Raw genomic sequence first — 24887 nt, forward strand, 5'->3', positions numbered from 1 at the left:
GGTGCCCATGTGATGTCCACATGGCTTGATAGTTCATCCTCTTGTTCGTATCTTCGGCCAAGCATATATCAAAGATTTTTTTTTTTTTTTTTTCTTTGAGAGTAAGATTTAATGGGTATAAGTCTCACGTTGAAAATATGTTACGCGTGTGAGTAGTTAATATTTTTTTTAAAGTGATTACATACACATTCCTGTTATAGAAATCTCAATGTCTGATTACCGTAAACTATATTGGTTACCATTGATGTCCTAGTGCGGCTCTCAGCTGGTATGTGCTATTATAGTCACGCTCAAATAAAATAATTACAATTAGTCTTTCTTGCCTACCATTTTAATTAGAAATATATATAAATAGTTGAGCCTTAAATACCAACATACCATATTATGATCTCTCAGAATCTCTAACAAGTGTATTAGAGTCCATGGTGGAGTATCGTATGCTGCGGTGGGCTGAGTGGTCTAGATATAGACAAGAGCAAACTAGAGTCCATGGAGTAGGGACAAAATTGCATGACATGGGCAAACTCATATAACACACAAGTGTGCCATTTGAATAGTTTTCTAATGTGTACGTCAATCTCTCTACAGTAGTGATAATAGAGACACCGGCGTGAGTGAATAGTCACCCACGCCGGTTTATTTTATAATATTAAATTTTTTAATATTACTGTTCATAGATTTTTTTTAATAATATTTGATATTATAATAAACCGGCGTGAGTGACTATTCACTCACGCCGGCGTCTCTATTATCACTACTGATCTCACTAATAAGTTGTATGAGAGTTAATGATAGTGTGTAGTATGGTACATTGGCTTGTGCACAGACAAGGATCCTTGGCATAGGCACAAATGAGAGTTCTTGGAATATGGACAAAGGTATATGATATGAGCAACCTTAATTTTTTTTTTTTTTTTCGACATGTCCACGCAAGGAAAGGGGGAGAAGGGGTTCAAACTAGTGACCTCCGCTTCATGAGACGTGGTTCACAGCCGATTGAGCTACTTCTTAGGGACAATAAACTTAAAACTTATGCTTTTGAGTTAAGTAAAATTTTACCTTACTATATATTAGGCTCCCACCGAAAAACTTTTGGACGGTATCAATATATATGTATAACAATACAAAAAAGCAGAGGAAGCAATCAAGAGAGAACCCCACTACTTGTAAATCACTTGTGTTGAGAAGTCTTCATCATTCGATTATTATTTATGTATTCTCTTCGTTGTTTGTTTTTATCATACACTAAAATAAAAAATAAAATAAAAAAGACTTTGCTAATCAAGTTTATATCATTGGTTTGACAGCATCATTGGGGCTAATCATATATTCTATACAAGCAAAGCAATGCTGTACAACTTGATTCTCCTTTCCAAATTTCACACGTCTTTCAACTAACACGACTAGACAACCTTTTTTCTTTTCGTTTTGAAAACATATATATTGTCCTATTGTCTTGTTTTTTATTTTGAAAGGGTCCTATTGTCTCGTTATTTAGTCAAAAGAGAAACGCTAGCAACATATTGTCCTATTGTCTTGAATTATTGCTAGTTAATTCAATTATATAATGACCAATTACCATGCAGTTATGAGTCGCTGTGGAAGGTGAAATACTAAATTCAGCTCACCCTCCAGTTTCAATTGCAAGTCTTCAAATTGAGGTACAATTAAGTTGATCATATCAAATCATGTGTCATATTTTCTCTTGTATATTCGTCTAATTCCTTTTCTATTGTATTTTATATATATATATAGATGGAGCCATAAATTATTATGGACAAGGGTCACGAGCCAAAATATTTTGCTGTTAGGGGCCAATACCTGAGTACCTTATAAATTTTATATGTTGTTTTCCACGTAATAATCTCATGAACGTGTCACGTGTGCTTCAACTTCAATTAAGCTAATTTTAATATTCGTTAGTTTTCATGTAGGATTTTTATAAAAATGTGCTTCAACTTCAAGTAAAGTGGTGTTTGGGTCAGCTGTTTGTTGGGCTGGTAAGAGTGTGAGCTTCCATTTCACATATCAATCAATTTTTATTATTATTTAAATAAAAAAAATTCACAACAAAACCTTTTACCAATCGGCCCTTGATTTTAAAAATGAAATATGCTACGCTTATAAATAAATGTTACAAAAAAACTTTTATAACATGATGTGGCACAATATGATTGGGTTTCTCAAAAGTTAAATTTATTTTATTTCCAATCATATTGTGCTACTTCATGTTGTAAAATTTTTTTGTAAAATTTGTTTGTAACCGTAGTATTCCTCTTAAAAAATAGAGCAAAAGATTTGACCAAGCAAGACGCTGCGTTTTGTTCCGTAATACTTGTGAAAAATGAAAACGGGGGAGTTTTAAGAGAAACCGCGAAGGTGGCTGGTGCCTGATGGCGTTGGACTGCTTCTGTTTGTCTAGAGCTCTCTAATCGTCTCCTCCAAATATTCGTTGTCGTAGGGCTTTCGACGTCGCGACTTGTATGTTTCTCTTTCTCCCTCTCACTTTGTTTCTTCGTAGAGTTATTCGCCTAACTCCATCTTTTTATGGCATTCAATACTCTGTTTGGTGTCCAAGAATTTCGAGGAAGAGTGACGAAATTGAAAATTTTTGAATCACTTTTTGCGGAACAAGAAAATTCCAACTCAATTCTAATAAACCCGATGCCACTATCGTTTGAGGAAAATTTTTATATAAATTTTTATCTGTTTTTTCTTTATTTTCCATTGTTTTCGCACCAACCAAACCGTGGATTAGGGTTTACATGTCTCTAGAGTTTTAAGGAATGAATTGATTTTATTGTTGGTTTTACTGGCTTATTTAGAGTAACTTTGAAGGCAATATTTGATGGGAAAGTCTACTCGAGGCTTTGCCTTCAGGTGGAACAAGTTTATTTCTAGTGGATGTATCTGCATACCAAGGCTCTGCACACTCCATTTTGAGAATATTGATATACCAAGGCTTTGCTTGTAGAGAGCATTGGAGGACTGTGTCAAGCATTTGATGCTTGTGTTATTTGCAGACATTACGCGCACATCTCATTTGTGTTGTTAATATCACACTTAGTTGTCAAATCTGCTAGCTTTAATTCAAAATCAATGGTACAAATGAGAGTTTTGTTGAAGAGATGTTCAAATATAGTTTTCCTTTATGGATGCGGATGATGCGCTTTTTAGTTTCTTTATTTATTGTGGTCATACTTGGTCAAATTTTGCACTTTGTTCTGCCTTGTTTGTTTGTTTAAGTTGGGTGTACTCTCAACTGTGGTAAGTTGTTTTGTTGTACTGTTTAGTAGGTCTAGTCGAGAAGTGGATTAGTGAGATCATTTTAGGGGCAGCGTTGCTCTTTACCAGAAGACCATGGACAGTAGAGTTAGCACTCAGCCTAAAACCCAACAGAAGCAAACTGGGTATGAAGAGAAGAAGGCTGCAGTTGATGAAGAAATGAATAGAATGAAGCGACTTCCTGTGAACAGCACTTATGCTACTCATCGCTTGCGGGTCCTAAATAAAATATTGCAACTTATGTCCATTCAGGTTTGTGACATTGGACCTACATTTGTCATCTAAATCATACATTATAATTATTGCCACAGATGTTAGGTACTAAAACTGCTGCTACTTATTGTGTGGATATGGATTGAAGTACATAAGTCCAAAAGGATGTCTTTGGACAAGCGAGTGCAGCCTGACTCATGTTTTGTTATTGCTCGAATGGTAATTAAGATTCAGTTACCTAAAATAAAGATAATTACGAGTCTGGAAAAAGGAAATATTTTAGGAAAAAATAGGGACGTCGTGATCCATTATTGTTATTGACCTGTATGTCAATTTCTTTCCACATATAGAAATGTGGAAAGAGGGTAGATGCACCTTTTAGGTCTTTAAAGACCGTAGGACTATGAGTGATTTTGGGTTTCTACCATACAATTTTAGTGTTACATGACCATTTGTTTGATGAAATATAAGTTTGCTTAATATACATTTTCAACTTCTGTGTATGGTATTATTATTATTTTTTTGTTTGAATATAAAGCTACATGTTATATGTATCTATGCCTTTTTATGTCAGAGAACTGCAGCACAGGATGCGGAGTTGGAGTTGCTTTTCGCTGGGCTGTCTCTGTGAACCAACCTGTGTAGGCACTGGTTAGTTTCAGTTGAATTGATCTTTTGGAATAAGTTTAAGTTTGTATTTTCCTTTGCATTATATATGATTTCTGTACCTATTAGTGTCCAGCATCTAGCAATTTTAACTTGCTTTGCAAAAGAGACCTCTCTTAGACTAACAATCTTGTTGCACTTGTCTATAAGGTGCGAGCCTTTGCCCGTTAAAAATGATTCTCTTGGACTCATGTCTTCATGGGGCTTGTCCAAGGTAGAGAACAGTTGCTCATTGTCAAATTTACGTTGTTTCATTTCTGGGAAACACGATATGTTTTATAGAGAGAAATTTTATATTTCATTTTCCAGTTGGGATGGATAAAGGTTTATACTGGCTGCCTCCACCTTGATGGAGTGGCTATGTAGCAGCACTAATGAAAGAAATTTAAATTCAATGATAGTTGTTTTCAGTGAATAAGTTGTGCCGTGTACATTTCAGTCATACTTCATCTTTTTGATGCAAAATCTGGTGAAAATACTTGGTCTTCGCTGAAATATTTGTAAAACATTGCTTTTGCAGATATAGTGACTGTGATTGATCTGATTTGTGGTTTTTATTGCAGAATGTCAGATCTTGGATTCTCTATACCTGGAAAAAAACCGTGGTGTATGCCTTTTAAACAATTTACGGAAGGTGGTGCATGTCTGGCACGCTGATGTTGGTGTTTGTGTATATCTTTTGTAGCTATGCCTGAGGACGTGCTCTGCACGTATGTATGGGTTGATAATACGGGAACAAGTATGCTAATATATTACACCTTTTTGCCTTTTTCATTTGAACAATTTACTCACTTGCGCACGATTAAATCTTTTTTCATGAGTAAAAATAAATTGATCGTTTTAAACCGTTCGATTAAATTTTAGTGAGGTGGTTGGTTTTAGACCGCAAATGGGAGAGATGTACATTTGAGGTGAGTCGCCAGACTCGCTACCAAAGACTCAAATGTGCCAATTCAGAAAATCTTACACAAATTCATGGATTATTGTGTATAAATGAATGGTATATACCATATTTTTATCTCATAATTATTTTATGGTGTTGATGTGGTAATTTTAATTAATTATTAATTTTTGTTTAAGAAAGACTATTATAAGGATTGATTGGTACCATCACATTAACATTGCAAAATAATTATAAGATAAAAATGTATTTTTTAAAGTTGCTCTCTTATGAATGAGTTTAACAATTTAATTTAGGAAAATACTAGGTATTCTTCAAGTGTTCTTCTGGTATTCTTTCATTTGCGATGTGACTTTTAAAATTACTGTTAAATTTGAGATTATTATTATTGATTTTTAATTTATTAATGATTTTAAAAATTATATCATAGTTGTGTGGACATAAAAAAAAAAATACTAAAAGAACACCTAATATTTTTCTAAAATTTATTTTATGCATTATATTTTGAAAATAATTTGGAACGTCTGCCGCGCTGAACTGACCGTAAGTCACCGTACGGTTGTTATTGTCTCGGTCATTGGTCAATGGTCAATGATTGTGGGTCCATTGGACAAAGGTCTCGGCACCTAATCCCTCAAAGCATGAGCGTATATTGTAAAAAAAACCAGAAGTTGCCATCTTGCCTTGCTTTTCCAATATTTGAGAGAGATCAAAAGAGAGAGAGAGAGAGAGAAATGGGGGTTTGGGATTACATTTGTTCAACAGGTGACTCACTGAAACGGAACACACCTGATCTGACGGCCGTTAAGGGTTGGTGCTCGAGCTCTTATGGTTCCGGCTTGGCTGCCGTTACCATGATCGACAACGTTAGGATCAAGGCCACCCAGACGCTGAGCCAGCACATGTCGGACGAGGAAACCATGTCCAAGTTCCGCCTGGTCGCAGCCGATTTGGCCAAAAACGCTGCCGTTTATGGCTGCCAGGAGGGTCTCAAGATCATCCCAGGTCTGTTACTCCACCTCTTTTGGATTGGGCGTTAAATTGCTTTTTTCTCCACTATTTCTCTGGAGAACGGGAAGCTTAATTAAAGGAACTAGCTGTAGATTTATGATCACCCTACTTTTTTGAAAAAAAAAAAAAAAAATACGAGACCATATACATATTAAAAGGGACAAAAATTCTATTTTAATAGACGATGCCAACTCGTAGAATAATTTATTTAAATAAAAGGTGATTTGATGGAATTAAATTTTGAACTCAGTATTTTTAGCTATGATACAATGTTAAACTAATACATATTTTAAAAACTTAAGCTTATAAAAAGAAATAAATTTAATTACTTAATTATTACTTTAACAAGTTTAGTGGATAGTTTATACAAAATCATCTCCAAAGTCTTGGCGAATAGGCTAAATTAAATCGGTTTTGGAGAAGATTATTTTAAGGGAAAAATACATTTTAGCCACTGAACTATATATCTACTTATTTGCACTTTGACTTTCAATGTTTAAAAAGCGACACTTGACCCCCCAAACTTTCAAATTGTTGCAATTCAACCATTTTGGCTTTTTTTTTTAAAAAAAAAAAAAAAACTAAGGGTAATTTTTAAATTTTAAATTTTTATTTTTTAACTTAGGATGGGGACATTTTGGAAAAAAGAAAAAGTCAGAATGGTCGAATTGTAACAATTTGAAAGTTAATGGGATCAAGTGTCACTTTTTAAATATTGAAGGTCAAAGTACAAATAGGTAGACAGTTTAGGGGGGACAGAATATATTTTTCCTTTATTTTAAATTCATGGGAGGGAGACAATTTTGGACTCAGTTTTAGTTGATAATGGGTGCTTAGATAGTCGGATTAGATATGGAGATAATGTCCTATGCAAATATGGAACTCTAAAATGTCTTAAAAATGCATTGATGATGGAATATTTTGGTAGCTTAATTGGTTTTCACTTCTCTTGTACTTTCTGCTGTATTTGCAGGGGGAACATTGGTTTATGAGACTGTCTCGCGATCAATTCGTGGTGAAAAGAAGTTTGAGCGTAATTGTGAAGTGGAGATGAAGGCATTGCAAGCCAGGGTAGCCAAACTGGAGGAAGAAGTCATTAAGAAGAAGTCTGAAGGTGATCTTGAGAGAGCAGATCAGAAGCATCATCAGCCTTGCGCAGATTTGAAGTCAAACGCTTATAAGAAACCTGAAGATGTGATAAGAGCTTTTATGAAGAAGGAATTCATATTCTTGGATGATCTGATGGTTCCTGAGGTTGGAAGAACTAGGAAGAACCCTAAGTAGATATTTAGATAACGTGGGTGGAGTGATGAAATGGTCAATTACTAGCAAGCCATGAGATTTCCTGGTATATATATGTTTCGTGTGTCTGACATTTTTCTATGTTGTGTAATGATATGGCATGTAATTATGGAGCAATTCAAGATGAACAGAAGGTAGTCAGGAAAGGAGGGCATTTGAAAAGGAGAAATATTATGAGTATTAAATATAGGAAAATATCAAAATAATTAATTTAGAAAAATGTTACTAGTACCAATGAATAAACTTTTTTTTTGAAAACTCATAAGATTTCATTGAATCATCATAGAGTGAGAGCAAATTGCTCCACCCTAATAATATCAGCAATACAATCGGGCGGTATTCCTATCCATGTTTTCGTTATTTCTTGACTGGAGGCTAATTTGGCTAGCCTATGGGCTGCCTTATTTGTCTCACGTCTGCCATGCCCCATTTTCCATTGAGGGAAACCCTGAAGTACAATCCGAATATGCTCCACCAAATGTCCCACTTTGCTCCAAATGGGCTCCGACGCTAGCACCGAGTCCTCAATTAGTTTAGCATCGCCTTCCACGTGTAGGGCCTAAGGCTCCAATTGGCGACAGAAATTGAGCGCCTCTAAAGCCGCCATCGCCTCTGCAACAATTGGGACACAGCAACCCGCTCGACTGATACATTGGGCTGCCTACATCACCCCCAGTGATCTCGAATGACTATAAACTATCACATCATCATTTTAATAAAAGATTTGATATTCATAGCATTTCTCGTACATAAAACAATAGTAATAACATATCAATATGAAGAAATGGTTTCTCTTTTCTTATATTAAAAAATTCCTTCTCCTTTTTAGAAAAGATAAATGTTGCAATTTTTTATAATGTTCTCCTTGTATTTTCTTTGATCTTACGTGGATATTGTTTTTTGAAAGAAATATGAGAGAGTGGAGTAAATTTTTTTTTTTTTCTTCTTCTGTATCTTTATAAAACAATAGTCATGTAAGATGAGATGGTAGCATTACTCGAAAAGAGAATATCACTTTTATAAATATAACGCCCCTCGGGCAAATCGTGCTATTAATCCCCTGCATTTTCAGCTCCACACGTGCTTGGCTCTTACCCCCTTCAAGAGTCGAGACCCATCAAGTCTTTAAGACGCTCCTAATCCTCCCCATCTATTTGAAATTGGCATATATGCTCATAATCAAGAAATAATTAGCAGAGTTAAATGGTTCTAACTGAAATTGTTTCTTTGCTCCAATCTCCGCCCTACTCAATGTTTTTATGGATTCGGCAGGATCCGAGAAGAGCGACCCAAATGAAATTCGATGGGCATATTTCGTGGATGTCTTTCCAAAGCTATGGAGTATGTGGATTTTTTTTTCTTTTTTCAATGATTTAAAAACGAACAATTTAATTTTTTAAGTTAAGTTTTATATGTTTATATTTAATATATTTATATTTTTTTTTTAAGAGCGACATATATCATTATTTTATTGGTGCTGATGTGACATATTAATAGAATCCGTCAAGTGTTTAGACGAAATTTGAGTGTATAGACTAAATTATTATTTTAACTTACCCCAAAGTGAATTATTTTTATACCACAATGAGCGAATCATTTAGGTCAACTATATAAATTGATTTTACATTTATCCCTATTTTTATTTCATAATGTTAACGTCACAGTTTCAGCTTTAACCAACTTTTAAATATATTTTTTTTAACAAGGCCATTTTAAGACTCGATCGAAACTATCGTATTAACATTACAAAATAATTATCAAATATATATATATATATAACAATTTTATTTTTTTATGGACATAATTCTTCTTCAAACTGAGTTGGAGAAACTTCTTTCAACTCAGTATATAAAAATGACATGTATTTTTTTTTTTTTGATATGTCCACACAAGAGGTGGATGAGGGATTCGAACTAGTGACCTCTGTTTCATAAGACGTGTTTTTTTTTAATAACATGTGAACTGCATATGTTTTTTAATAGCAGAGATAAAATTGGAATAAATAATATATTAAAAACTCATGCACATCTCACATATTATTAAAAAAATGACACATGTTATTTTTAATATATTATTTATTCCTACTATTAATAAACACGTACATCTCACGTGTTTATGTATCATTTTTATAGACCGAGTTGAAGGAAGTTTCTTAAACCAGTTTGTAAGAAAACTCGTCCTTTTTTTATTTTTATTATGCATTATATTTTGAAAATAATTCGGAACGTCCAATCTTTCTTTTGGACGAGTCGGCACCTTTTCCAAAGCATGGGAATACATCCCTCGCATGTACGTATATCACCGTTGCCGATCCCTTGCTTTTCCTTTCGAGAGAGATCAGAGTGAGAGAGAGAGAGAGGGAGATGGGGATTTGGGGTTTCATTTGCTCAACAGGTGACTCACTTAAGGGCGGGTGCTCGAGCGCTTATGGTTTGGGCTCGGCTGCCGTTACCAAGATCAACAACGGTAGGATCAACGCCACCCAGAAGCTGTCGGACGAGGAAACCCGGGCCAAGATTGCCCCGATTGCAGTCGATCTGGCCAAAAACGCCGCCATTTATGTCTGCCAGGATGGTCTCAAGAGCATCCCAGGTCCTATTACTCGCATTTCACACTCCACCTCTTTTGTTTTCTTCTAAACTCACCAATGTTTACAAGTATTATTATTTTATCTTGGGAATAATCAGAGCATTGCTTTACGGATTGGCCATTAAATTGCATTTTTCTCCACTATATATTTCTCTGGAGAACGTAGGGGAAAGGAACAAGTTGTTGATTTTATTAGCACCCTATGCGTATAATTTTCACTGTACAAAATTTGCTCTTAAACTCAACAAGATTTATTTATTTTTTTGGTGGTGTGACTTTTCAACCCTCAATTTACTCATGCCCCATGTTTTTAGTTCTTACTTAATCTTCTCAAATTACCACCCTAATGACAATTTACTCCCAAATTATCAATTGCGACAATGTATTATCCAAACTACTAAAACAATGATAATGTACCCAAAATTTTAACAAAATGATAAAATTATCCTTACTAAAATAAAAATAAAAATACTAAAATTTAATTTAATTTTTTTTTCAAAATTTTTAGGATATTTTTGTCTTATTGAAAATTTTATAAGGGTAATTTCGTCATTTTGTTAGTATTGAGGTACATTCTCATTGTTTTGGTAGTTTGGAGGATAAATTGTCGTAATTGATAGTTTGAGGGGTATATTGTTAATGGGGCGGTAGTTTCACAGGGTTATGTGAACTTTACCCATCTTTCTTTATTTTCTCTTTAAGAAAAATTTATATAGTGTGATAGTGTAATTTGGGCCGTGGCAGATATAAAGGGGGCTGCCTCTACAAACTCTTCAAAAAAAAAAAAAAAAATTCTACCCAATTAGTTTTTTTTATTTTTTTGAAAAAGTCTAAATACTCCCTTAAACTACCATCCGGCAACGTTCTTCTAAAACTATCAAAATATTGTCAATATTTTTCCCAATGATAAAATTAACCTTAGTAAAATAAAAACAAAAAAAATACTAAATCTTCTAAAAAAGACTTAAAAGCTAAAAATAAAAAAATAAAATTCAAGGGAAATTTATTTTTATTGGAAGAAAATTAAAAAAAATTCGATTTCTTTTATAAAAATTGAAAATTTTAGTTTCTTGAGCTGCAGGTTTTCATTACAATCAATATTTTGATGCATGTACTTTAATCTTTCATTAAGTTCATTATTGGGTTATGGAGCTCACTTTCAATCTGTTTGGTATTAGTTGGGTTGTTGGTGAATTGGGGAGGTCCGGTGGGGCGTGGTAACATTTTGGAAGTTTGGATGTTGGCTTTATTGTGTTTAATGTGATGTATTTGGAGAGAGCGAAGTGCTTAGATTGAGCTTTGAAGATATAGAGACTTCGATGGAAGAGTGGAAAATGATTCTGTTTAACGTACGTACGTTTTATACATGTGGACATCAGTGCATCATAGCATTTTTTTTTCTTCCTCTTTCTAGTTTTTTCTTGGACTTTGTTTGACTTTTTCTCTCGATTTGAAGGTTTCTCTTTAATATTTTTTGTGGGCTAGGTTTGTGCTCTTCCGTGCTTTTAATATCGTTATTGGTTTCCCCTTCTTGTACAATGGTCATTATTGGTTTGTAGTGTATGTGCAGGTGGAACATTGATTAATGAGACTGTCTGGCGATCATTTGGTGGTGAAAAGAAGTTTGAGAGTCATGGAGTAGTGGAGATGAAGACATTGCAAGCCAGGGTAGCCAAACTGGAGGAAGAAGCCATTAAGAAGAAGTCTGAAGGTGATCTTGAGAGAGCAGAGAAGCATCATCAGCCTTTTGCAGATTTGAAGTCAAACGCTTATAAGAAACCTGAAGATGTGATAAGAGTTTTCATGATGAAGGAATTCATGGGCAGGCAGTTCTTGGATGATCTGATGGTTCCTGACTATCCTGAGGTTAGAGGAACTAGGAAGAACCGTAAGTAGATATATATTTATATAACATGGGTGGAGACGGAGTGATGATGAAATGGTTACTAGCTAGCCATGAGATTTCCTGGTATATATATGTTTCGTATGTCTGACATTTTCCTATGTTGTGTAATGATATGGCATGTAATATATTATGGAGCCCATAACAACCATCAAAAGGGATGCCCGCATCTCACTGTGTAATCATCGTATGGCATGTAATCGTTACTAATATCCATGTATGCATGCATGTAATCGTTTCTATGCTACTGAACTTTAGTTTTTCAGTGGATTTATAATCAATAATTAGGCCATAATGCTAAGGGTCCGATATATTGCGATTTCAATAAGTGCAATTTAAAAAATTTGCGCTTTTTTCAAGTAAACACCTCGTAGCCTGTTTATAGAAATTGCAAATTTTATTTTTTTTCGTATTTTAAATTAAGTACTTTTTAAATTGCAATGTTAACGTCTTATGTTTTGCGATATATTTTAAAAAAGCAGATTATTCTAACGAAATCGCAATTCGAAACACACCCTAAAATAGCTAGCAGATAAAATTTTTAAACTTTTGTCACATTGCAACATATTCTAGAGCACTAATTTCCAATTGTATAATAATATGTACATTTTCGAATGTGTATGGAACTAAAAAATCTTCTATACAGCTAGCTCATCTATGCATTATTTTAATACAAATTATTTGTCTCTCATCTCTTTGCCCTTCACTGAGAATTATATTGAAAGTTTGTTAAAAAGTTGAGAATATATAGGAACTTAAAGAAAGAATTTTTAATTGATACGAAAAAGATAATAAAAGTTATTATAAAATGTATTTAAATAGGAAAATAAAAAGTAACTTTAATTCTTTAAAATTAAAAGAAAACTCTTTTTTTTTTTTTTTTTTTTTTTTTTGTAAGGAAATTAAAAGAAAACTGGAGAACCGCCGGTCCACCCCTACGTATATCGTATAAGAAAACCAAGAGTTGCCATCTTGCTTTTCCATTTGAGAGATAGAGTAAAGTTTTTTTTCCCCAAGCAGCTTTTCCTTTTGGGAGAGATCAGAGAGAGAGAGATGGGGATTTGGGACTGGTGCTCGAGCTCTTATGGTTTTGGCTTGGCTGCTGTTACCACGATCAACAACGTTAGGATGAACGCCACCCAGACGCTATTCCAGTCACTGTCGGACGAGGAAACCCAGTCCAGGTTCGCCCAGGAAGCAGCCGATTTGGCCAAAACCGCCGCCGTTTATGGCTGCGAGGAGGTTCTCAAGTTCATCCCAGGTCTTTTGTTTGTCTTCTACTTTTGGTTTGAGTACAATCAATATTTGGATGCAATATAATCTTTCATTAACTTCATTATTTAGTTCACACTTCACACAGTGCACTAAGGGTTTGTTTGTTGCGTGTTTGAGGAGCAAAAAGTACGTTCAAAGAAAAAGGTATCAATTTGATAAAAAAAAAAAACTTAAAAAACTTAAAAAATACCCAAATGCACTTTTGGCAAAAATTTAAATAAAATTTTTGCCAAAAAAAAACGTTTTTTAACTTAAAATCTGTATTTCTTAAACCCAATCCAAACATACTCTGCCCTACTTGTTATGGAAAGGCCTAGCTAACCATTTTGAAGGTTTCTCCTTTTCAATTCTTTCTTATCTGAATCGATAGATGCATCCTGTGTACCCTGGTAATGTCGTTTGCAAATCTGAAACTCTAGAATGTTTAAGACCCTCTTGTGCTTCACACAATTTTGATTTTTAGACTACAGTTTTAAGTCTTAAATCTAAAATTTTGCCAAACTCGAAACTGGGTTTTGGAAAATTGATTCTATTTTTTAAGACCCGTTTGGTTCGGCTTAACAAATCTACATTTAATGGAATACAAAGTCTTCAAAATGCACTGATGATTAATCTCTTGCTAGGTTTTCCCTTCGCTTCTTTTAGAATAGTCATTAATATTGGTTTCTACTATATTTGCAGGTGGAACATTGATTTATAAGATTGTCTCGCGATCAATCTGTGGTAAAAAGAACTCATCAAAAAAACCCAGGCGGAAACGTAGGCAGAGAGCTCAAGCCAAGATGGAGGAAAGTGATGATGACAAGTCTGAAGATCTTGAGAGAGTAGAGAAGGATGACCCTTGTGCAGATTTGAAGACACAAAGTGCAATCTACTTGAAATCAAAATTGTGATAAGAGTTTTCATGATGAAGGAATTCATGGGCAGGCAATTCTTGGATGATTTGATGGTGTTCCTGATCAGGTTAGAAGAACCCTGAGTAGATAAGATGGGTGGAGTGATGAATCGTTACAAGCCATGAGATTTCTTGGTATATGTTTCATGTGTCTTGCACTTTTCTATGTTGTGTAATCATATGGCGTGGAAGGGAAAAAAACAGAGCGCTGTGTAAATTGGCTTTAGGGGCAACTGTGTATTAAATATGGAAGCATCGAAATGTATTAAATTTTGTAATAGGGTAAATTTTGTAGACCAAATCTTACGGCTTATTTGTTAGGAGATTAGTACAATAATCATGGAGAAGGGCAAAGGAAAATTCAATTATACCGATAAAAATGTCAAAATTTGTAAGAATCAGGGCATACCTTTAAGTATCTTGGTTTAGAATGGGTGATGGCTTCTACTTGAGCTCTCTTTTTGTTGGGTGTTAGAATAGTTTTAACTTGTGATTTATTTTGTAGGAGACCGTTTGTTTTGGGTCTGGTTTTCTTTTGTTTGTTGTAAATAATTGATTTCTAGCTTGGTGTTTTGTTTTATGTTGGAATGAAAATTTTATTCATCCAATTTTTTTTTTTTAAAAAAATATATATATGTAAAGGAACTAAGCATTGAGTATATATATATATATATATATATATCTTAAGCTAAAAAAAAAAAAAAAAATTCATAATTTTTATCTTTATTTATCACTTTGAAGTTAATGTAGTTTTTAAATTATCATTAAATCAAAATTCAATGATAATATATATATATATATATATATATTTTTTTTATGTGTACTTGTACAAAGAATGCCCATCCCCAATTTTCTTCTTTTCAACTCAAAAGACTCCGAAGTATCGGGTTGGGCTATGTTTGCGACTCCAAAAAAACCTCAAACTATTCATATCAAATTCAATTCTAATATTTTTACCTTTTGCATCACATTAATCATATTTTACTATTATTTAAATAAAAAAATTACTACAAAATATATATATATATATATATATATATTTTTTTTTTTTCATATCAAATAAATCTATTACAATTTTAGTCCACTTTCTCCTTCAAGTCAATTGGCAAAATTTCATTCTTATATTTTCTAAAATTAATGTGATATGACGGGTTTCAAGAAACTCCTATGTATAAAGTGGTTCAATTTGTGTACTACACAAACTAATAAAATGTTCAGAGATTTTCTTTTATTGAAATGGTTGAATAAAAGGATGAAAGACTAAAGATTAAGGGACACGTCATTTTATTAAATTAGTTTAAATGAATTATTTACAAACTAATTTGTAATAAATTTTTGTCCTAAGTTATTGGTATATTTCTGGACACTAATTTTGTGGGTTTGAAAAAAAAAAAATTGTCTTTTGCACTCCACCGGTTCCGATAAGAATGCTTTAACTATGATTTGACTTAATGAACATACAAGTTTGACTAACTTCAATGCCTCGTGATTTGACTAAACAACATAATAGATTGTGCTAAGGCCTTGTTTGGTTGCACTTTTGTTTTTTGTTTTTTTTTTTTAATTTTTTTTATTATATACTCTAGCAAGATGGATGGTCTGGCCACAAAATCATAACCTAAAAATTTACCCTTTTTTTTATTTTTGGTATTGTTGTCTTAATTTACAGGCCCACGAAAGAAAATATGGATTGCAAGAGTGCAGTATCCAAGATGGAAGGGGGATTGTCAATGCAAATTTGTTGGACATTGAGACTTGACTTGGTCAAACAACATGACTTGACCAATTTCCAAGACTCCACTTGGTATCTAAAAGCTTCCTACTCTCTGAGCTTTCAACTTTACTGTGTATAACTCATTCTTGGCTCTGGAATTTCATTTCACCACTGAAGAGAAAGATAGAGAGTAGAGAGTTGTTTGCTGCACTGAATCATCCAATCAAGTGAGTTATATACCTGCTTCTCCAGTTTTATTACATTGAATTATGTATTTAATTCTTCTGGGTTTTTTTTTTTTCTACTTCATGTTGGGAAAATACCCATGAGATTGCTCTGGTCTACTTTGGTTTTAGTTTGTAATTTATGAAGTTTTGGTTATTCTTCAAGGTGGCATAAATACTATGATTAACAAATATCAATTTCTAAGGCTTATTTGTTTTTAGTTGTTTTCCTTTTCTAAAGGGCTCATATCTGATTACACTTTTCTTTCCCCCCACAAATTCTGCACCTTATTGGAAGCTACCTTTCACCAAGACATCTCTTGTATACACTAAGCTATTTTGAAAGGAGATATGATGGTCTCTGGAATTTCTTTTTCATTTCTGTTTGATATTTGCTTTTCTTCTTTCTACTGGCTAAGAGAAAAAGAAAAGAAACGTTTCTGTTCTGGTCTTTTAGAGTTAATGCCTCAAGAAACAACTAACAAGTATGATAATTAATGGCACACCAAAATTTCTCTGGTATCAACGTTGCTTTTGTTTTTTTACTTTATATGTTCACTTCCTTAGTTTTGTTTCTTTGGATGAATTGTTCGCTTCTTTACTTGAATCATTTTGAATGGTACTCAAATTAAGGAATATTGGTTGAGAAATATTGTTGTAATTGAAGTTCAAGACGGATCAAATCTTTGCTGGAATAAGAGAAATGATAGAATTCATTCTTTTTCAACCATTTTCATAGTGAATGGATGAATCCACCATTGAATTTGTGTGGAGTTTACTTGAGTCCAAAAATCTAATGGTTAATCTATTGAATTTGTAGAAAGAGATGGTTTAAAGATGGTAGTGTAAAATGCATGATTGTACCATTATTAGGGGATCCCTTTTTTTTTTTTTTTTTTTAATAATAATATCAGTACAACAGTTAGGTCATTATAGCATCCTTTGTGTCGTGTATGACTCGACTTTTCTGTTCTTTTTTTTCCTTCTTCTTTGGGATCCTACATTTATTTTTGTCACAGCACTTTGTTAATTGATATGGTTAAAGATCCTTGATAACGAAATAGCCTGTCAAGACAAGTATTCCATTCCCTCAATATGATGGAATTTTGGTTTTGAGAAATTCCATTTAATTGTCTTTTTCTGTTCTAATTCATGCTCAGTATGACTAATACTTATTCTTCTTTTTCTGTTCTAATTCATGCTCAGTATGACTAATACTTATTCTATAAGGACCTAGAGAAAGCGCTAGTAACATTTGCATTATCAAATTGTGAGGTGGTTATTTGATAACTCATCCACTCAAATCCCTAACATCCTCGTTAGGGCCCACGTTATGCAGTGTCTTATCATCATATGGTGTTATTAGGTTGATCTTATACCATTTGTAACAATTTAAGGAAAATGCTAGTTACATCTGCGCTTTTCACTTCAAAATGACTAATTAAAGTTACAACTGGAACTCCCTACAATTACTTATAAATCTCAATCTCATCTAATAAGGGACCTATGTGAGACTTAGCACTTATGAGTGGCTTAATAATCCACCCACTTAATGTGGTCAATTCCTTTTCTCAATGTGGACTAACTTTCTGGGGTGTCACATATTCTGCTCCGTTTTGATTGTGAGGGTGGGAATTTGTTTTTCATGTGATTCTTTTTTATCAGATATCTAACTATATTAGACCAACATTTGTGCTGTGCGTGATGCTAGGTTCTCTAGAAATTTGGTTGTACTGCATCTTGCCGTTTAATGGCTCTGCAATCAACTTAGCAAAAAATATTGCTCTCTTTTCCTTTTGCTTAACATGTTGATGTCTCTCTCCCTCTCTCCCTCTCTTGCTCTTTGTTTGGCTTATGGAACATTTCTCATGGAAATAATGTGTAGCAGTTCACAAAAAATTTCTTTTGGATTGATTTCATTCCAAGTCGAGCATAAAACACTCAATTTCATGCCTTTTTGATATTAGGTATGGATATCTTTGGACCAATAGTTGTCATTGGGGAACAGTTAAGCTATTGCTATGGCCTTGCTGAAAAGATGCAAAAGCTGAAAAGAAAATTAGAAAACCTAAGCAGCAGGGAAGCTGATGTAAATCAAGAACTGGAATATGCTGAGTCACTGTCTTTAAAGAAACGAAGGCAACATGTTGTAAATTGGTTGACAAATGTTGAAATAATAAAGAGAGATGTTCAGAGCTTGGAGCAAGCACTGGCAGAGAGGAGACTACTCGGACGTGTTCAGTTGGGGAAACGAGTGGAAGAGTTGAGTGGAGAAGTGACACAACTTGTGGAACAAGGAAGATTTCCTGAAGGGATCACATTCGAAGCACATGAGACCAAAGGAGATGCCTTGCTGACAACAAAGCTATTGGGTCATATGTTTCAAGCAAATATGGAAAAGATTTGGGCATGCTTAATGCAGGAAGAGGTCTTAATCATTGGTGTTTACGGGATGGGTGGAGTGGGGAAAACAACCCTAGTGACTCATATCCATAACAAACTTTTAGAAGATCCAAACACTTTTGATCATGTTTTTTGGATTACAGTATCACAAGATTTTAGCATTCATAAATTACAGAATGATATTGCAAAAATGGTGGATCTAGACCTTTCAAATGTGGATGATGAAAAGAAAAGGGCTGCAAAATTGGCACAGGCTTTGCTGAGAAGAAAACAATCTGTACTTATTTTAGATGATGTATGGAATCATTTTCTCTTAGAGAAGGTGGGGATTCCTCTCAGAGCAAATGGGTGTAAATTAATTCTGACCACAAGATCATTAGATTTGTGTCGAAGGATGAGTTGCCAAGTGAAAATCAAAGTGGAGCCCCTTTCAGAGGAAGAGGCTTGGAACTTATTTTCGGAGAAACTCGGGCATGAAATTGCGTCGACTCGTGAACTAAAAGATATCACAAGATCTGTTGCAAAAGAATGTGCAGGTTTGCCACTTGCAATAGTTGTAATGGCTGGAAGCATGAGGGGAGTAGATGACATCAGTGAGTGGAGGAATGCATTGGAAATTTTGAAAGAATCGAAAGTGGGACAAGATGACATGGAAACTGAAGTTTTCCAAGTGCTAAGATTTAGCTATTGGAGTTTGAATGATTCAAAAGTGCAACAATGTTTCCTATACTGCTCGCTATATCCTGAAGATTATAAAATCAAAAGAGAGGAGTTGATAGAGCGGTTTATTGATGAAGGATTGATTGACAAATTGAAGAGCAGGCAGGCGCAGATTGACAGGGGTCACACTATATTGAACAAACTTGAAAATTCCTGCTTACTTGAAGGTATTATAGACTACCTCCCATATGAGAAGAAGTTCTTAAAGATGCATGATTTGATTAGGGACATGGCAGTCCAAATTGTGAATGTGAGTCCTCGATTCATGGTGGAAGCTGGAATGCGATTGAAGGATTTACCAGATGAAGAAAATTGGACAGAGGATCTTGAGAAAGTTTCTTTGATGCATAACAAAATATCAGAAATTCCTTCTAGTGCATCCCCAAGGTGTCCTAGAATTTCAACCATGATGCTCCAATATAATGGTTTAAGAAGGATACCGGATTCTTTTTTTGAGCATATGTGTGCGCTTGAGGTTCTTGATCTGTCATACAATGCCATGGAACATTTGCCGAATTCAATCTCCAACTTGGAGAACCTTAGGGCACTATTGCTTACAGAATGTGATCAATTGAATCATGTCCCTTCATTAGCAAAGCTAACTGCTTTGAGGAGGTTGGATCTTGGGCATACAGGAATTACAGAAGTTCCTAATGGTATGGAAATGTTGGTCAACCTGAGATACCTTGATCTCTTTGCACACAATCTAAAGATGATACCTGTTGGGACTTTAGCCAAACTCTCTCATCTGCAGTATCTTGTAGTTTACCGGTCATCCGCGACGTCAAAGGTGGTTGGAGAGGAGGTAGCAAGCTTGAGAAAATTGGAAACATTACATGGACAATTCTACGAAGTCCACAACTTCAATGCATATAGCAAATCTTTGCAAGAAGGAGGAGGACCAAGCAATTACCTACTTCAAGTGGGATCAGACGATCCGGATTTTACGCCGAATGAAAGTGATATGTTTGAAAAATGTGTGATCTTGAAAAGTTGCAATATAAGCAGAGGAGGAGAAGACTCCCTTGTTCTCCCAAACGATATAGAGTACCTTTATATTCAAGAGTGCAATGATGTAAGAAGTTTGTGTGATATTAAATCATTGAAAACTGCAACAAACTTGAAGGCCTCTGTGATTAGGAAGTGTAAAGGAGTAGAGCAAGTGCTTTCTTCTTCTTCTTTGTCATCCTCATGCATTCTCCCTCTTCAAAGCCTTGAATCATTGCGCCTTTCATTTTTGCAGAACTTGAGTGACATTATTACATGCGATGGATCTTTCTCAAGATCAAAATCTCCACCACCAGGCATCTTATCCTGTCTCAAAGAATTTAGAATATATAAATGTCCAAACATAAAGAAGCTTTTCACACCAGGGTTGCTGAAGTGCCTCCACAACCTGGAAGAGATCTATGTAGAAGATTGTCGGCATCTGGTGGAAATAGTGGCGGCAGAAGCCGATGAAGATGAAGTGGAAGAATATAAGGAAAAGGGTATTGGTACACTCATATTCACTCTCCCCAAATTAAGGTTTTTGCAATTATGGGACCTGCCGGAGCTGAAGAGCATATGTGCTAGTAATGCAGAACTAGTTTGTGATTCTCTGCAAGACATAATACTACGTTATTGTCGGAAGCTAAAGAGGATCCCTCTGTCTCTGCCCTGGATTGATGGTCAACCATCTCCTCCTCCTTCCCTTCAAATAATAAAAGCGTTTCCCAAAGAATGGTGGGAATCACTGGAATGGGACCATCCCCATGCTAAGAATGTTCTTCAACCCTTTTGTCATTTTACACGATATGTGTAACAACACCATGTTGAGAACTTCTTTCTTCCATCACTTTTTATGCTTTTTTTTCTTTTCTTTTTTCGTCAAAATTCCTTCTTTTTTCCTTAGATTTCTAGACCTAATCAAACCTAGTTTACTGCTTATAACCCCATCATCATGAGACTAATTCTGCCTTAGCTTGTTTAATGTGGCCGAGTGAATTCATTGATAGATGTTTTAACTCTATTGTCATTCTTAAAGGAAAAGTACCCCCTCAAACTACAATTCAATTGACAATATATCTCCCTAACCTTTAAATTGGGACAATGTCTTCCTCAAATGACAAAAAAAATTGTCAATATCCTTTCAAAGCCAGCAAAAAGACAAAAATGACTAATTTTTTTTTAAGACAAAAATAACTCACCGTAAGGCCCTTATAGGCAAAGATAAGTCATGTGAAAGATGATTATGAACTGTGAATAAATTATGGGACTCCCTTCAAGTGATTCAAGCGTTAAGAAACATGAGTCCAAATTAAAGCCCTTATGGGCAGTTTATAGAGGATGCACGAAGTATATTTTATACACGAGGTGGAGTTAGATGAGAAATCATGTCAATAGAGAAACTAATTCCGCAGCACATAGTCTAGCAAAATTTGCCCTATCAAGCTCACAGGATAGGGTTTGGATGAAGGATTGCCCTTCTTGTATTGCACCTATTGTTTCTTTAGAGCCTAATGCTCTGCTTCTTTAGAGTTTCATACTCTGGTTTAATGAAATGGAAGAAAGTTTTTTTCTCCAAAATATATATATATATTAAATTGTACATTTCATTAAGGCAATTTTTTTTTTGGTCTTAAAATTGCAGCATGTTGTCCTTGGATTTTGCCTTGAACTACTTTCTAAATATACTATTTTTCATGGTGGGATAATTACGGTGATAACAATTATCAAGCATAATTCAATCAAACTCTCCACGCTGTTTTTCAACATAATTAACCTTCTTAATTTTCTATTATTATGCGGATTTTATATTCTTTAGGATAAATGCATATTAACACTTTTTTTTTTTTTGTTTGACATGTCCACACAAGATGGAGAGGAGGAATTCGAATTAGTAACCTCCGCTTCATAAGGCGTAACCTACAGCCAATTGAGCTACCCCTTAGAGACGCATATTAACTTTTGGGAAAACAATGATCCCCTTTTCTTTTGCCAAGAGACATATTTTAATTATAAGTTACTTAACTAACTAATGGAAAGCCACCCCCTTTTTCGCCAAAAGTCAAAGAGCTCTTCATTAAAATAAAAAATTTCCAATTCATATAAAAATGTTTTCGCAAAAATAAAATATATTTATTTCAATATTTTCCAAAAACTCATGTATAAGAAATGGATAATTCCCTGCTATAAATCATCGAATTATCTTCAACAATCAGATAAGAAAATCCAAGAGAGTAGGCCAGTAGGGAAAAGCATGGGTGGGATTAGCTTTTGGAGACTTTTGTTGACGATAATGATGTTGCTTATGCTCTTTCTAATTGTATTAAATGCCAATAATAATGTTTTATCTCCCTCTCCTGTTCTGACTAGCCTCCTCTCTAGCCCTGATGAGAAAGAAATCATATTGGATATTGGCTGTTTTTGGTCGTTTGCTCCTCGTTGTTTAGTATTTCGAAGTTATAAGGTATACCCAGAACCCAAGCATAATTTATACAAGAATTGTATAAATATAGTGAAGGATATGTGTGGCAATAATATTGATCAACCCTGAGATATTAATTAATTATCATTTTATACTTAATTGTACAACTTACTAGAGCAATAAGTTTGGATCTAATAAAAAGATCGTTATCAATCAATCATTTGTATTATTTCCCTACGAACAGCTAAGAAGCATATTATTGTTTACATGTATTTACGAATAATGTATAAAAAAAAGGTTATATTACTAAATTTTTTGTATAATTCTAGTGATAATTAGTTAATTTACAGGTTTAACTTTTATAGTGACAGCACCAATGTGACCAATCAAATCTGAAACCATCCTTCTAGCCATTGGTGTGAGATAGATTTTATAATTTTACAAATATCAATGAAAATAAAAGAACTACTATTTATTTCATCAACTTGGTTGTAAAAACTTGGATATATTGTAAAAAAAAAAAAAAAAAAAGTAATATTGTTAGATCGATATTATATTTTTATCCTACAATTGTCTAATAATGTTGACGTGACTGTCAACCAACCATTTGATTAATCATTGTTAAATAATAAAATAAAATAAAAAGATCCAACAATTGCTCGGGAGTGACATTTCAGCATTATTGGACAATTGTAAGATAAAAATAGTATCTAATTTGTCACATTTTTTTTTTGTTAGTTCTGAGGTTTTCTTATCATAAGATTTTTGGGCAAAGTTTTCTTCCAAACTTGGTTGGAGGAATTTCCTTCAACCTGATATTTTTAATAGCATGTGAGATACACATGTGTTTTTAATAAAATCTATTTCAACTTTGTTCTTATTATTAAAAAAATGGGTGATGATACAAAATACGCCGGCGTGCATGAACAGTCATGCATGCACACCCGGCTTTTTTTTTTAATAATTATAATAATAAAATATTATATTTTATTATTTTAAAATATCACATCAGCCGGGTGTGCATCACGCCCGGCGTGATGTGTAACATGACCTTAAAAAAATATGTGCATCTCACATGTTTAAGAGACACGTCTCACTTTTATAGTCCAACCCAATTTAGAGAAAAATTTTATCCTTAAAATAATTAATTCAAATATCATAACCCATGTAAATCTCCCCCTATTATTAAGGGTAAAAGTCACCTGACTCACCTACATATTCGAATAGGTATTAGTGTATTACAAAATCAAATCCTTGTTATAAAAAGCGGCAAAAAAAACCCTTCTCCAACAAGAACTAGGAGAGCGCAAAAATATATAAACCCTAGTTCTTCATTATTCCCTGCATCCTATCAACAAATATATATCTTCCAGTTTCTCTAGAGTTTTTCTTTCTTGAATTATCATCGATCATGTCGTCGCCGTCTAAGAGTAGTAGCAATATGGTGAAATTGAAGGCCTCCGATGATAAAACTTTCGAGGTGGAAGAGGCGGTGGCGGTGCAATGCGGAACCCTAAAGAACATGGTTGACGACGGATACGGAAACGACACGATTCCCTTGCCAAACGTGGACGGCAAGATCCTGGGGATGGTGTTGGAGTGGTGCAAGAAGCACGTGGACGACAAAATCACCAAGGATGAACTCAGCAAGTACGAGGACGAGTTTGTCGAGGTTGACCAGGTTGATCTCTATGATCTCCTAATGGCTGCAAACTATCTCCTCATCCAGGGCTTATTGGACCGAGTCTTGAAGAGGGTTGCTGATTTGATTAAAGGAAAACAGCCTGAAGAAATTCGCAAAATCTTTAACATCAAGAACGATTTCACTCCTGAAGAAGAGGAAGAAATCCGCAAGAAAAATGCTTGGGCATTTGCTTGATGTCTTAATTATTAGGGTTTTAATTTGTATCTTTTTTTGCTTTTTCTTTGTTTGTTGATTTCTTAGGGATGAAGTTCTGATGTAGTGATGATCATTATGATATGTTTTCTGGATTTTATGGGGATTGAAATTAAGCACCCGATCATGAATAAAGATTTAGCTTCTTAAATTTTGTATGTTCTTCCAAATCTTCTGGTTTAATGCTTGATTTAATTTAGGATTCTTTATAATTTATATAGTTTTTTTATTTTATTTTTATCATGTATATATAATTCCCTAAATCATTTCCTTGATATTGGATTTTACTTCATTTGGGAGGATTAGAAGTTCTTTAAACAGGAACTAGAATTTTAGGATTGGGAAAAAAAAAAAAAAAAAAGATTTTGGAGGATGGAAAAAATTTATTTTAAAGAGTATATTAATAAGGATTTGTTTGTATTTGAAAAATACAAATCAGCACCATCTAATTTCAATTAGATGGAATTTTAGAATTTCGTA

At 34.1% G+C, this 24887-nt stretch overlaps 2 protein-coding genes, 1 non-coding gene and 1 pseudogene across 5 annotated transcripts; all 4 read left to right on the top strand.

The window, feature by feature from the left end:
• The first annotated feature begins 2361 nt into the window (after positions 1–2361).
• On the top strand, positions 2362–4951 carry LOC132175450 (uncharacterized). 3 transcript variants are annotated; one of them, XR_015911750.1, is made up of 5 exons: positions 2362–2481; positions 3294–3537; positions 4073–4149; positions 4315–4378; positions 4728–4951. XR_015911750.1 is itself a non-coding variant. In XM_088514804.1 (4 exons), the coding sequence occupies exons 2-3, from the start codon at positions 3361–3363 to the stop codon at positions 4127–4129; spliced, it is 234 nt and encodes a 77-aa protein (XP_088370930.1). In that variant the 5' UTR covers positions 2364–2481; positions 3294–3360; the 3' UTR covers positions 4130–4149; positions 4728–4951. The 3 variants fall into 3 exon arrangements, 2 of the variants coding, with proteins under 2 accessions (XP_088370930.1, XP_088370931.1); XM_088514804.1 differs by lacking the exon at positions 4315–4378 and having other exon boundaries at positions 2364–2481; XM_088514805.1 differs by lacking the exon at positions 4315–4378 and having other exon boundaries at positions 2364–2481; positions 3297–3537.
• A 792-nt stretch (positions 4952–5743) lies between these two features.
• LOC132176211 (uncharacterized) lies at positions 5744–14602 on the top strand. The gene is made up of 7 exons (XR_015911657.1): positions 5744–6070; positions 7050–7356; positions 7753–7831; positions 9628–9970; positions 11538–11861; positions 12862–13131; positions 13827–14602. It is a non-coding gene; the product is annotated as an uncharacterized LOC132176211 (transcript).
• Positions 14603–15764: 1162 nt separating this feature from the next.
• Positions 15765–21106, top strand: LOC132175463 (putative disease resistance protein At4g27220). The gene is made up of 2 exons (XM_059587416.2): positions 15765–15981; positions 17946–21106. The coding sequence occupies exon 2, from the start codon at positions 17948–17950 to the stop codon at positions 20903–20905; it is 2958 nt and encodes a 985-aa protein (XP_059443399.2). The 5' UTR covers positions 15765–15981; positions 17946–17947; the 3' UTR covers positions 20906–21106.
• A 2815-nt stretch (positions 21107–23921) lies between these two features.
• On the top strand, positions 23922–24389 carry LOC132174501 (SKP1-like protein 11 pseudogene; annotated as a pseudogene).
• The last annotated feature ends 498 nt before the right edge of the window (positions 24390–24887 follow it).

The sequence above is a fragment of the Corylus avellana genome, chromosome 3 (genome assembly GCF_965113065.1).
Source record: "Corylus avellana chromosome 3, dhCorAvel1.hap1.2, whole genome shotgun sequence".
Lineage (NCBI taxonomy): Eukaryota > Viridiplantae > Streptophyta > Magnoliopsida > Fagales > Betulaceae > Corylus > Corylus avellana.